The sequence below is a fragment of the Xenopus laevis genome, chromosome 6S, assembly GCF_017654675.1.
Source record: "Xenopus laevis strain J_2021 chromosome 6S, Xenopus_laevis_v10.1, whole genome shotgun sequence".
NCBI lineage: Eukaryota > Metazoa > Chordata > Amphibia > Anura > Pipidae > Xenopus > Xenopus laevis.
Window position 1 is genome coordinate 88,461,220 of NC_054382.1, and position 14,570 is coordinate 88,475,789.

The 14,570-nt window shown below is 34.2% G+C and overlaps 1 protein-coding gene across 2 annotated transcripts in view; it reads right to left on the bottom strand.

Moving 5' to 3' along the window:
* LOC108695235 (cadherin-7) overlaps window positions 1–14,570 on the bottom strand; it is a 116,181-nt gene that overhangs the window by 19,850 nt on the left and 81,761 nt on the right. For both annotated transcript variants that reach the window (XM_018223618.2, XM_041567784.1), the window contains 3 exons: window positions 14,000–14,167; window positions 11,932–12,119; window positions 1,559–1,812 (listed from right to left, as the gene is read on the bottom strand). In XM_018223618.2, coding sequence (XP_018079107.1) covers window positions 1,559–1,812; window positions 11,932–12,119; window positions 14,000–14,167 — 610 coding nt within the window. The remainder of the gene's footprint in view (window positions 1–1,558; window positions 1,813–11,931; window positions 12,120–13,999; window positions 14,168–14,570) is intronic.

Consider the following 14,570-nt stretch of genomic DNA (forward strand, 5'->3'; position numbering starts at 1 on the left):
CCAGTCGAATATCGAGGGTTAATTAACCCTCGATATTCGACTCTTGATGAATCGGCCCCTTACTGTTACAAATGTTCATAAAATTGGAGCTATTTCTGCCTTTCCTACCACAAGTGATAGCCTTGTTTTACATATGGAGAATACTGCCAGTGCTTTTTTATATGTTTTCCTGAACATGGTTTTATAAAAGGTTTCTGTTTAGACAAAATAAGGAAACAGCATATCTCAGCAATCTTATAACTTAACTATGCTTGAAGTTTGAAAGTATACTTCTTCAATAAAAGAAAATTATGAATGCAAATAACATATTTTCTCAAGTTGCCTTTTTATAGTTTACAAAAGATGTACAGGGCTTTTTCCATTTTCTTTTTAAGCAGTCAATTATTTTTAAACATCAGAATGCCTTTTTTATATCCAAAACATTCTATACTGCAGTATATCAATTTTGGCGATGTCTTTTTCTAAGCTCCATTGAACTTTGTCATCAAACCAAATGCACAAGTTCAGAAAAGCATGTCTAATATTCTTTTAGAAAGATGGCAGAACCTTAAACCATGTTTTTACAGCATTATGCTGCATCTCTGTATTTCTCTCTTTTAAACTGTGTAGGTGTGCTTGCTGAGTGTTCTTTATCTGTATGTGGGATTTACATAAGATACAGCCATACTATAGTTTTGTCAAGTCACAAATTACCCCATTCTGGTTTCTCATCTATCCTATAGAAAAGAATAAAGCATACCTGGGGCTCCAATCTGACATGTAACACAGTCTGTTAAAAAGGAACTCTTTGACATAGTATAATAGGGATATAGAATTTAGGACGTCCTTTTTTTGGGTGAATTTTCGCCAGCGGATTTTCTAGGCCGTTTCGCGAATTTATTTGCCGGTGGTGAATCGCGCAAATTCACACCTGGCGAATAAATTCGCCCATCACTAGTGTACAGTGGTTGTTTTATGTTAAAACATATCAATACTTTGCTTGCTTTAATCTTTAATAAAAGCTTCCTAACTTTGTAGAAAAAAACTTGATAAAAAATACATTTGGCAATGAGAAGTATAATCAGAAGAGACTGCAAAGGGATCTTTTATCCTACTTAAGGTGCAGACCACAGGCAGACCAGAGGATGAAGTGCCTGAGGAATGAGCACAAGGGGGGGGTATTATCCCCAACCAAAGGTGTGAGCTAATAGAGCCCGCACTCCAGTTGGGTTTTTTTTTTTTGTTTAATTGCCCCCTGCCAAAGCTAGGCCGCCCAAACCAGGAGGGAGCTTCAACGTAATTGGGCATAATATTTTTTGGCAACAGGTGACCTTTAAATGTCCCCTAAGGAGGCAATATAGACTACTTGTAATAAATTATAACAGTGAATGCTGAATAATACAGCATTTCTCATCATTATAAAAGAGCTGCATAACAATGGTGGTACCCAAAGAAGGTATGCAGGTTAGGGAGACTGTATATTAATGAACAACAGTACTGTCCAACCTTGCATGAAAAATAAGAAAACAATGAGCACAAGAAAAATAAGCATAACATGTATAATTACATAAATAATTACCTCACTGGGCTATTGGCTGCATCCGGGTCATGTGCTATTACTGTTCCAATACTAGTGCCTATTTTTGCTGCTTCAGACTCCACCATTGAATACAGCCTTGAAGAAAACACAGGTGGTTCATCCACATCTTCCACAATAATTCTCACTGTCATTGTATCCATAAAGGGGCCTACATTGAGATACCGAGTATCCACGTGTTTGTTTGATGCTTCTATCCTAAGGGTATAACTTGTCTTTGATTCATAATCCAGCTCCTGTAAGAAAGCAAATCTATATGAATTCAATGATCTTTAAACAATATCTAAATAATTTCCATTTCAGAGCAAAGAGAATCTGTTTTTATTAAGGAAATTGAATTACTGAGTACAGGTAAAAAAGGCTAGATAAACAACCAGCGCATCATCTTTTGTCACTAAGAAATGCATTGTGCATTTTTGTATTATTTCAAGGCTGTAGAGTTCAAATTTGTATCATAAACAGAATTCATGTTTGTTTGAGTTATTATGTTACAAAAACACAACAGAAAGGCTTCACCTTTTTGCCTGCATTATGTTGCTAAATATATTGGCAATTAGCATGAATCTTAAGCACAGTTTTTATCAAGCATTTAACTAAAGAGGCTGGAATATAAAATTATGTAACCTAAAAATATACTATAATTCACAAATCAACCACCCCACCCCTAAATTCTGCTCCACTTCTAAAATTCTCATTTTATGATACTCCTACTGCCCCCCATTCCCTAATTATCATTCTGTTTTTTTTTTCCATTTTCTGTCTCTTTTTTTTAATGTGTCAGCTTCCTTTTTTCCTCTGTGCTGTATACATCTCCCGAATTACTTCCTTCTTTAATTTACAGATAATTTAAGTAACAGAAAAGTCTCCAATCGACCCCAAAGCTGTGGATTATATATTTATATTCTGAGTGAATAGTGATTATTGCCAGTGCCTACACAATTTTACCAAGGCTAGAATTTTCCATTTGATAAAATACACAAAATGCAATGGACCTGCAGGACACGTTACCAATTACCACCTAGTTATTAACCCACCTATTGTTTTTTCTAATTTGTCTATTTTCTTTTTTATTACTATATCATCCTTGAGTTTCTCATTTTTTGGAATGCAATAAATAGGATCTATTTTCCGGAAGGCTTCGACCTGGGGTTTTTTACGGATAAGGTATCCTTCCTTAATTTGGATCACCAAACCATAAATGTAAACATTAATTAAACCCAATAGGATTGTTTTGCCACCAATATGAATTCATGCAAGCTTAGTTAGACTCAAGTACAAGGTACTATTTATTATCACAGAGAAAAAATAAATAATTTTTAAGAATTAACATTTTTTGCTTAAAATTGACTTAATGGGAAATGGCTTTCCAGTAAATCTAATTCTGGACATTGATTTCCAGGGATGGTGTGGGAATTATATATGTATTCAATATTTTAGGTGAGTGTTCTTGCATTTAAAAGACTTCACCTTCTATCGTTTATAACCTAGCAGCTAGCAAATTTGTGTACATTTTTTAGAAGTTTACATACATGAAAGAGGATTTAAAGATGTTGAAAGTGAGGGATAAGCGATGGATGTGAGGAAGTGAGGAACAAAAATGGCAAATAGAAGTGGGGGTAAGTGATTTAAATTTAGAGGGAAACTTAAGAATACAGGACAAATTGGATAGAGGATGGAATGAAAGGGAACAGAGAAAAAATGTGCAGGAATATGTTGGAGGATGACGACAAGAAAAGTAAGGCAAAAACTCACAACCATGGGTTTAGTGAACATGATGAGCTGCAAAAGAGTCCATAGTATAATTAAAACAAGGAGTGCTAAATATGGAGTTTTAGGTTATTAAGTAAAAACTCAAGATAATAAAGAAGAAGAACTTCAACTGTGCACTTTATATAGGCCAAATGGTTTTTTTTGTCTGATGTCAAGCTTAGTTATACTGAGGGAACATTTCTAGTACTATATTTGGGCTTTTTCTGTTTAAAGAACAAGGTTATTGCTGATATAAATCTTTTTTTGCTACTACTCTTGTTTCATAGCAGAGGAACGTGTTCTATGTGGGTTAAATAGGAACAGCACCTTGTATATTTTATACATGGCTTCAGAGCAAATAAAGAATGGTGTGGTTTTAATAATGCTTTCTCTCAAATTCTTAGGTTATTCTTTTTCTGCTGATGATTTGATTGAAAACATGTTTGTCAGAATATGTGTGGTAAGACAATCACTACCATTAAAAATATTATATAACAAAAAATAGAAAACTGTTCAGAATAAAGCACAGAAACTACAACCATCACCAAACAAAACAAAAGCTAATGATGTCAAGTAGCCCTGACCATATAAGACACATTTACACTTGTCTGCCAATATCACTATATGTATGCATCACTGTAGTAGACCAATAAAAGCTAATAACTGGATGCTATGATCTACCATATGATACAAACAAGCAAACAATTACTAGTAAATGAGAAGTCTAAATAAGTCTGGAATATAAGTAATAATGATTATTAACTCACACAAACAACTGTACACTATTTTTTTAAATTTAAAAAAGTCTGACCCAACTAGCACAAAGGAATTGGTTCTGGGAAAACCCACGTTTTTTTCTGAATCGTATAATTCTTCTGTGATTTTTCCCAAAAAGCCCGATTTTTTCAGATTTTTGCCCGAAAACTCCAAAATAGTCAGATTTTCAGGCTTATTCCAGCAGAGACCATAGAATCTTCCAAACAAGATAGAGACTTCTCCCACTGACTTATATACAAACTCTGCAGGTCTGAGATGCCGAATTTTTGTATTCTGACTTTTTGCAGGCTCTGGGTTTAATAAATCCTGAAAAATTCAGGTTTTTTTTCCACCAAAAATTCAAATTTTATAGTAAAAAAAACTATATTAAAAATTATTATCATTATTATGGCAAATAGCCCATCATCTAAAAATCCACAAGGTGGCATTCAATATTGAAATTTAGGTACTATACAATTTCAAACAATAGAAAAAATTATAGTATGTTGCCTGTGTTTTCTAGCTCAAGACATTGCGTTCCATAAAAAGACAAGGATCTAAACCAGTTTGTATGAGACGGGCTAATGTGACTTGTTGGCTCTTTATGGCTTTTAAGGCCTAGAGCTGTATGAATAACACTAATGCACTTAATACACTACAGTATGGAGGCATATTTTTTATAGTTGTTTTTTTAACTAATGACTTTCAAGGGCCACTATTTTTTACATAGCTGTTCTACAGCATGTTTAAACCACCATTGTTTGGAGGAACAACATCTACTTTTTATCATCAATTAAAATATCTTTTATTTGTATTTTGTTATTTAATAAAGTATTGCACTTTGACATTTTATAAAGACAGGCATATTATAAAATTGCAAATTAAACAGTTGCTTTAAATGCACATGAAAATGAGATGTATTTTAACTAACAATATATAAAACATGCACCTTTACAGAATCAAATTGCATCAAAGTTATTAAATATATATTTCATCATAATCAGATAATCTGCACTTTTGCCCATGTTTATAAACAAGCAGTATGGGTCTGCCAGAACTGTATTTCCTTAACACTGTATCCTGCACCATTTATATATATTGTGCAGAACTTTACAGTCCTTGTACCAGTGACAGTCTTACTCCCATATATAATAAAAGGTACAAGTTTGCCCGGGTGCATAGCAACCACTAAGATGTTTGCTGTTAAACAACCAGTACATGCTTCCTGTAGATTGGTTGCTATAAATAACTGAACATGCACAAAATGTGTGCCTTTTATTACATGTCATCATAACCTCACACTATGGTTACTTTAAGCAGAAGCCTATTACTGTTGCTCTAGGATTTTGGATTGTGGAAAGAAAGAGGAGTACCTGGAGAAATCCCACAAAAAGACACAAAGTTCTGCAGAAAATACCCTGGAGGAAACAAGACCCTAGGGCTGTTATGCGAATCACTGTGGGGCTCATTTATAAAAATTAGGCAAATCTCCACTTCAACAGCAACTTATAGTGACCAGTTATTTTTATACCCTCAATCATTTTCCTACTATTAAGTATCGGAGGGTATGAAATTCATCATGTGGAATACCATGGGGTCTGTATGCATATATTTTTAGCATGGAATAAAATTTGTATCATTTATGAAAGACTTTTGAGTTATAAGTTTGAGTTGTGTGGCATGCCCTTGGTATTGGGGTCTGTATCCCATTAACCCTGGCCTTTTTTTTAACTGCCCATATATACTACCCAAAGCAAATTTGATAGTCAAGGGGATTTCCACCCATATTTTTTTTTTGAATAATGAAAAAATTTGTAACTCTAAGCACATTACCAATACCTGTATACATTAATTTTTACAGAACAGCATATTTGCAATTGCCTCTGGCATCTCTCCCTACCTGTCCATTCCTGAACCCTCCCTGCTCCCCACTAAATGTCTCTGTAAACTGTGACGCCAGCAGGACAGGTGTGGGGACTGGAAGTAATGCCAGAAATTGGCAACAAAACTCAAGTTTTTGTATCTTTAGGTTTTAAAACCACATAAATCTCCATTAGTTACCTGCAGATCCCCTGCACAGTCAACACATGTGGGATTTTTCACCCGAATCCTAGCTGATTTGTGGATATTCCATGGGTACCAAACCTGCTGCAGGACTCTAACTTTCACTTGCTTGGTATCAGTGGTTCTGCTTTATTATGGTTCTCATGCTAACTTTCTATTTGCACCTTCAGCATAGCAGTATCTAACAGGACCTGTTAATCTGCTGATTTTTGTTGGTGTGCCTTAAGGGTCTGTTTTAGGGCCTCTTTTTTTACATTCTTGGTGAGCTTATCACATCTTTCACTCCTGTCACTTTTTTAAAAAAAAAAAAACGTCTTTTTATTGAGTTTTACATTGAGACATAGATGAACAAAATAAAAAAGTAAATAATATAAAAAATAAAGAGAGAAAGGTAAGCTAAAGATAGAAACAGAGATAGGAGGGGGGAGGGAGCGGACCCATTTCAAAGAACAGCAAAGCATTAAAAAACATGAGGGCTATTTGTATCAGAATTAAGCACCTACAACATCCATATGCTTATGAATTTGTCTGTACACCCTCTGGAGAAATAGGCAGCTTTGTAGTATGGCAGCGCCTTGTTTACTGATGACACACAAATTCTCTTTTCCTGCCATGATTTCAGCTCTGCTGTTCAGGTTAAAATCACAAAATACCTTACTGTCATATCATCTTTGATTGCTTTTCCCCTCCTAAAACTCAATGTGTCCAAAAGCAACTGCTTATGTTCCAACTTAAACCCTGCCTCCTCTCTCCATGTTACATTGAAGTCAACATGTCACCCTATATCCAATTGTTCAAGGTAAAAGTCTATGAGGTCCATTTATCAACTTTATGTGATTTTTTACATACTCTAATAAATTTGAATATATTAAAAATTCGATTGGGAGGTTATTTATAAAAAAAATTATAACATCTACAACCTCAAACTAATATTACCGATTTGAAAACTCAAATCAGGAAGGCTATTAACATCTTCAAATGGGTCACTGGACCTCTCCCATTTACTTATACATGAACTCAGCAGGTTTTAGGTGGCGAATAGGTTTGATAAATCTCGAATTTCGAATTCAAATTGAGTTTGGATTATTCCCAATTCGAATTTCTGAGTTTTTGACCAAAAAAACTATTCTAAAATTCAGATTCTAATTTACTATTCGACCCTTGATAAATCCCAACTGTCTGATTTTCATGGAACTGTCCTGATTTTGACAGCTCAGCTCGCAGTCTCTGTGTCTCGCATTTATCTTTTATCTTCTGCACTGAATGCTAGAAAAAGATATAAAGTTTCTCAAAATTAAAAAGATAAGGAGAATTTCACCTTCATTAACAAAACTGTAATAACACATAAAAAATGTGTTCAAACTTGTCATATCCTGCCACATTTTGTAAAAAGGGTGTATTATTTAGTGGTGTAGCCAAAAATAGGCATGTTCAAAAATTCATCACACTCTGAGCACCAGATCTTTTTGTCCCTCTTTAAATTTTTAAAATGTTCTGATTTAAATTTTCTGATACTTCTAGAATAATATACCAAAGTCCTGCTGCAAGTGCTAGGCAACTAAGTAAACTAATTCACACCCCTTAGTCCTCATTTACAGAGGGAGCAGACTTCTCTTTGTACTGAATCCAATGCAAGGTGCAAACCACAGTGGGGATCATTTATAAACTTTGTGCAATGCAAATGTATTCACATATCATTGTTTTGCTCGTATTTTCTTCTAAACACTTAAATATTGCACTGCTGTGCTTGTGTTTCCTTTTTTGTGAATACTGGTGAGGTGCACATTGCTAATATTTGCAATTGGCTCGCAAATGAGATGGGTGTTTGTGTGTAAACTTATAAAATAATATCACGTGAAAAATCAGTAAAATAATAATAATGCAGCACCATATAAACATAATTTATGTATGTAAATGCTAATTACAACAGTGCATACTCTATCTATACGCTGGTCTATTACAATTCACTTATATACACTTCAGCACCTAAAGATTAAACCCACACATGTGAAGAAAAAGGCAGTTCAGCTACATGTTTTCAAGAATCGCATGATTTTTTTTAATACAAAGATCTACACATGATTGCACATAGTCCTTCTCAGCTATTGAATGGCAACGGTGGCATAACAAGGAGAGCAGAGAGTTTTAAGCCTGTTTTCCTATTTTAAACCGATTTACAAATATGCTCCACAGAGGCAAAACTGTACCAATGCAGCAATCTACTACTCAGGCTTTCATTGTCTAAATTGCACTTTCATCTTTCTTAATACATAAGCTTGCTGATTTACTGTGAATCAGAGCTTTTTCATTATGTACTCATGCTAGCAATAAAAGATAATCAAAGTCCTACAGGTGGAGAAACCTGCGTCACTTTTTTAATGATTTATTCCATTTTCAGAATTTCTGGAAAAGTGATTATATTGTAGAAAATATAAAATAAATATTTTCAAAGTGATGTTTAGGGGTAAATCTCGTGTGTGTTTTGTTTTGTTGTTTTCTTTAAGATACAGAGCTTCTGCCCAAATGTAAAGCAAAGATTTACCCATGATAGAAATCATATTTTGTTGGATTTGTGATTTCACATGGAGGGTCCTTTAGCTCCAATTTTGGATTTTGGAAGAGATGAGCCTCCTACAGTCTAGAAGGACTTTAATTCTAATAAATCACACCGCAGAAAAATATATCCCAAGGTCTTCGAATAGCGAAGTCGAAGGATTTAACGAAAGATTGTTCGATCGAACGATTAAATCCTTCAAATCGTTCGATTTGAAGGATTTTAAACCATCGATCGAACTATTTTTTTTTCGGCCAAAAAAAGATTGCAAAGCCTATGGGGACCTTCCCCATAGGCTAAGATTGATTTCGGTAGGTTTTAGGTGTTGAACTAGGGGGTCAAAGTTTTTTTTTAAAGAGACAGTACTTCGACTATCGAATGGTCGAATAGTCGAACAATTTTTAGTTCGAATCGTTCGATTCGAAGTCGAAGGTCGAAGTAGCCCATTCGATGGTCGAAGTAGCCAAAAAAAACCATTCAAAATTCGACGTTTTTTTTATTCTATTCCTTCACTCGAACTGAGTAAATGGGCCCCCACGATGTCTTAGAATTAGGGGACTCTCAATCAACTTCTTGACCTACAGTATCTTTTATCCTCACCTCAACAGTCCCATATGTTCAGGGAAATTTTGACTAAGTTTGAGACAAAGCTATCACTGAATGCTCACATGAAACTACAGATATGGTAACTGTTGTCTAAAATGCTCAGGACTGGGAAATTTCCATATAAGGGATCTTATCATAATTTGGATCTCCATACCTTACTTTTACTAAATAATATTTTAAACATTAATTAATCCCAGTAGGATTGTTTGCCCCCCCCCCAAAGAGTAATTATACCATGGCTGAGATGCAGTACAAGGTACTATTTGCTCATTACAAAGAAGAAGGGAATCATTTGTAAAACTTTTAATTATTTTATTAAAATCATAGAGACTATGGGAAACGGCCTTCTCGTAACAGTACATTTGTCATTAGCATCATATTGTTGGAGGGGGGCTACAAAACATTAATGAAGTTTCTATGATTATGAATTGCAGCTTCCATTTCATTGCCCTAAACAACATGTAGCATCTGAGCACTATATTATAAATGATACAAATAGTTTGACATCACATTTTGATTACAAATATTAAATAATTGTATATGAATGCCTTGAGTCTAATAAAACACTGACTTACAAAATGTATAATACTGACATGAAATGTATAATAAAAAAGGCCAATAAAATATGCATTTTTTTATATTTGTGACCTATACTGTATGGCTCATTTTACTACTGAGATCTCAGTAATTCAAAATGTATGTCTCTGTCTAGGGCATAATAATATAACTTGTATTACAAATGGTTTTTCAAAACTTTTAACCAGCTGTAATTTTCGATTTCTTGGATCACTATATCGAAATCATATAAAAGTGGCTGCTACATATTTATTAAATCAATAAGTGGATAAGTAAAAGTTTAAATGAATTTGCAAAAATTACCAGACTATTCTACATTCTTTTATAGAAACATTTCTCTTTGAGTAACATGTTATTTCATTTTTATTTTGCTTTTCTGGAAGCTACCTCTGCTGAAGTCATCTATAATTTGCCTCAGTGAACAAAAAAAGAGTGGACCAGTCACTGGATTAATTTAGTACTAATTATTGATTTGTGTAATTAGTTAATATCCTTTGTTGATTAAAAGCATACATGCCTTTTAAAGAGTTATAAAATGTATCTGCCAATACAACCACTTCATGGAGAAATTTCCACAACTTTGAAGCTCCCATAGTTAAAAACCCTTTTGCACCTTATCATGATACTTCATTCTTCTAATCTCAAGGGTTGCCCGTGTGTCCCCTGGATGGATCTAGTGCCAAATCAGCCATTAAATGATCAACATGGCCCTTTTGATATATTTATTTATAGCACTCATCCCTTTGAAATATCCTTTCTCAATGGTAAAAAATAACTTTCCCAGCATTTCTTCATAACTTCCATAACGTTTATAATTTTTTATCACTTTTATTAAGTAACTTTTCACTGCACTTGAAAAGTTACTTATGCCCCATACTACATTTCATATGGAGCCTAAGCACCAACCCTATCCTATATATCATGTCATACAGTGTAATATATCAATGGCCTTTCTTACTGTTGACTAGCATTGCTTGCAATAGGGCTAAGTTTATTACCCCAAGCCTGTCTACGTCAAAATTTTTTTTAAATATTTTTAAACTGAACATCTTTTTCTTATATTAAAATCTAAAACAAAAACTAAGATAACATGTAAGACAATGAATATGTGAGGACACTGCTAAGGCACAAAAAGATACATTCATATGTATAAAATCAAACCTCTTAGACAAAGCAACATCTGCTAAGTTGAGTTATATTTGCAACCTTTTAAAAAATATGAAAAGAAAACTAAATCAATATTTTTGTTGCTATTATGCACATTAAACATCAACATTTTATTAACAAATCAATTTCTGAAGCCTTATACTTTAGTGAGTCATACTTATGTACACAAAGGGGCAGATTTATCAAGGGTCAAATTGAAAAATCTAATTTTTAAATTCGAATTTTGAGGTAATTTTAGTGTGCTTTGACTAAGGAATAGTCCAAATTCTAATTGAATTTGATAAAAATTTGAAAATTCGAATATCGAAATTGATCATGTACTGTCTCTTTAAAAACTCTACTTCAAGTATTCGCCATCTAAAACCGGTAGTTTTGCCGCATTAACCTAGAACCATAATAATTTGGTGGACTTTGAAAAACCAAAGGGGTTTTTTGGGAAAAATCTATCCAAATTCGATTCAAAAGATCGAATACAGCTATTCACCTGAAGTTAAAAAATGTAATTTTTTAAAATACATTTAGGTTTGTCTTTTTTATTCAAATTTCGAGTTGATGGGAGTTTAAAATAACTCCCATTAACTCAAAATTTGACCCTTGATAAATCTGCCCCATAACAAAAACAGATTTTCAAGATGTCAAGATGTCATTATTGCTTTGCACACCAATATTTTATTGACTTTTCTATATATCTATATAGTTGCTATTCTATGTTAGGGGTTATGGTTAATTATCATTTCATAAAATATTCTATTTCAAGTTCTTTTTACTGTTTTACATACTGTAGACATGAATTTTAACAAAAACTTATATCACTTCTTTCTCCTGTCAATTCAAACATTGGATCATAATATAAATATATGTTGTAATTCAAGCCAAAACATACTTTTTCAGTTGTAACAATGCCTTCCTGGGTGTCTTTGTCTACTGTAATTTTAAACATGCCATCGACATCACCATCTAATATCGTATATTCCATTTCTGCATTGACCCCAGTATCAGCATCATCTGCTTTTATTTTAGCCACTGTTGAACCAACAGGTAAAGATTCAGGTACATAATATTGATCAGATCCTGAAAAAAAAAAGAGGAAACATATTTTTTCTGGAGAGCACAGGATAGTATGTTACTGCCCATAGACAAATTTGCCCAGTGTTGATAAATGACCCCCATTGTGTGAGCCATCATGTGATGTCTAAATACACGTATCTCTATCTGTATCTTTGCCTATATATTCTTTCTTTGCTATTGCATTAAATATAGTAAAGAACTAAGTGCAGCAGTATCAATGCAGTATAATCAGGAAAAATAATCAGGAAGTTCCATCAGCTGCTTATTTGTCAAACAGACTTGACTACACAACAGTAGAGGTGCAGCTCACAGGTACAGTCAACAGATACCATCACAGAAGTAGTTGATAAATCCCCAGTTAAATGAAAAACAAAGCAGGCACGTGTTGAGTCAATTGCAGGAAGACAAGATGCAACTTGACCTGCATCATAGTCAAATCACCCAACTTTATTAGAAGTACCCAGGGCTGCAGTCCGCACCTCTGTGGTTTATACTGGCATGTTATAAAGCCACAAGAAACAGCTAATTTCCTGCACCAAGGACAATTTCAAGTTTAATGACATTAGCAAGCTAATTAGATCTTCCAAACTATAATTGTGTCCTCCCAGAGAGCTACACTAAGCACATTCAAGAAATGTATGTGTAATAGGATGTATTATAACATTAAGCAACAAACCCAGAACTATGAATACATAAGAAAAAGGTAGTAAGAACATCAGTTTGACAAATCCATAATGCAAAAAAGGAAGCACAGTCTAATACATAGGTTATTACTATGAATATTAATACCAGCTCTTTTAATAATGCATGCTTCCCCCAAATTGCTTCCCCCAACAGATATACAAGCTAATACAACCTGAACTCCAGGTGGAGGAAACTATTTTTTGAATGGCCCCCACGAGCAGGGCGTATTTATATAAAGGGGCCCCGAGGGCCTGTGCCTAGGGAGGCAGTTTTTGGGGGGAGGCCTTCGGGTGCCCATGAATACATTGTTTAATAGGAAATTCATTGAAACTGCTGGGGGTGAGGGGTAGGGGGCCAGGTTGGCTGGCGGAAGTGACGTCATTCACACACACATCGGGTGACGTACTGATTTCACAAGCATGTAGGGGACAGGTTTAGGTCTGGTGCCTAGAGTGGCATCAGACCTAAATACAGCCCTGCCTACAAGTACTAGCCTGCCTGCAACTAGAGGAAGCTCCCAGTGTCAGCAGCCATTTGTGACACAGATAATTGGTGCAACAGCTTTCTATCATTATGTGCATGCATGTAATGTCACATACATTTGCATAAAAAGCACGCCAGGGGAAAAGCTCAATATGCGCATGTGCCCCATACCTACATTGATTTACACCTTTTAGAGATGCTTTGGCTTAAAACTTTTTAGGGCCATTGCAATGAAAACAATTGTATATTTGCCCACATCCAGTAACCCAGATAACTCTTATAATGTTATACAGAAGGCATGTATTCCTTTTCCTTGATGTTTGCTTCTTACACCTACTGTAAACAAAGGCATGTCTAAGCATGTTTGAGGAAACAAACATGCTTAGACATGAAAGCACTTTTACAACATAAATAACTAATTTGAAATTACTGAAATTTTGTTGAAAGTGGCGATACAAATAACAATTAAGATCATACAGCGCAAAGCTAATTTTTTAAAAGTTTTTATTTATTCATTTAATTTTTTTTAAATTATCAAAAATATTGTCCTGTCGATTCCATAATTGCTATTAAGTATTTCGTTCCTAGGATATAGGATTCAGAACGAAAATGTTAAAATCATGAAGACCAATCACGCACAGTCTACATCAATTTAAAAGTATATTATATGATGTACTAAAGAAATATCAGTAAGTCAAGGAAGTAGAGAGACTTACTGCGATGAAATCTTGGTGGGTTGTCATTGACGTCTGTAAGTGTTACTGTTACAGAAGTTGTTCCTGTTAATCCTCCCATTTGTCCCACCATGTCCTTTGCTTGTATTACGAGCAGATACTGATCTTTGGCTTCTCTGTCCATATGAGGTAAGGCAGTTCGAATAATACCTACAGACCAATTCTTCATTAATTATTGTATTAAATTGTACAAAATTAACAATTAATCAAAGAAATTACTTTGCATACAGTGGCATGACAAAGTTTTTTTTTGTCATATGGCAATCAGAAATATTTAGATATTCTTGCATTTGTACAGAAAACTATTGTTAAAGGAAACTAATAATCATATTATAGGTGTACTATTCTGTTTTGTGTATTGTTCAGATGCTAAAAAACCATGATCAAAAACCAAAACCTAAAAACTAATGTATTTGAAAATTTAAAGAATGCGCCATGGAATGCCCATTAAGCAATCCTCTATTTTTTTAAGGATTAAATTTGGGTCTTGGGGACAGATTTATTAAGGTTCGAATGGTAAATGAATTTTTGAATTTTTTTAATGTCAAAACTC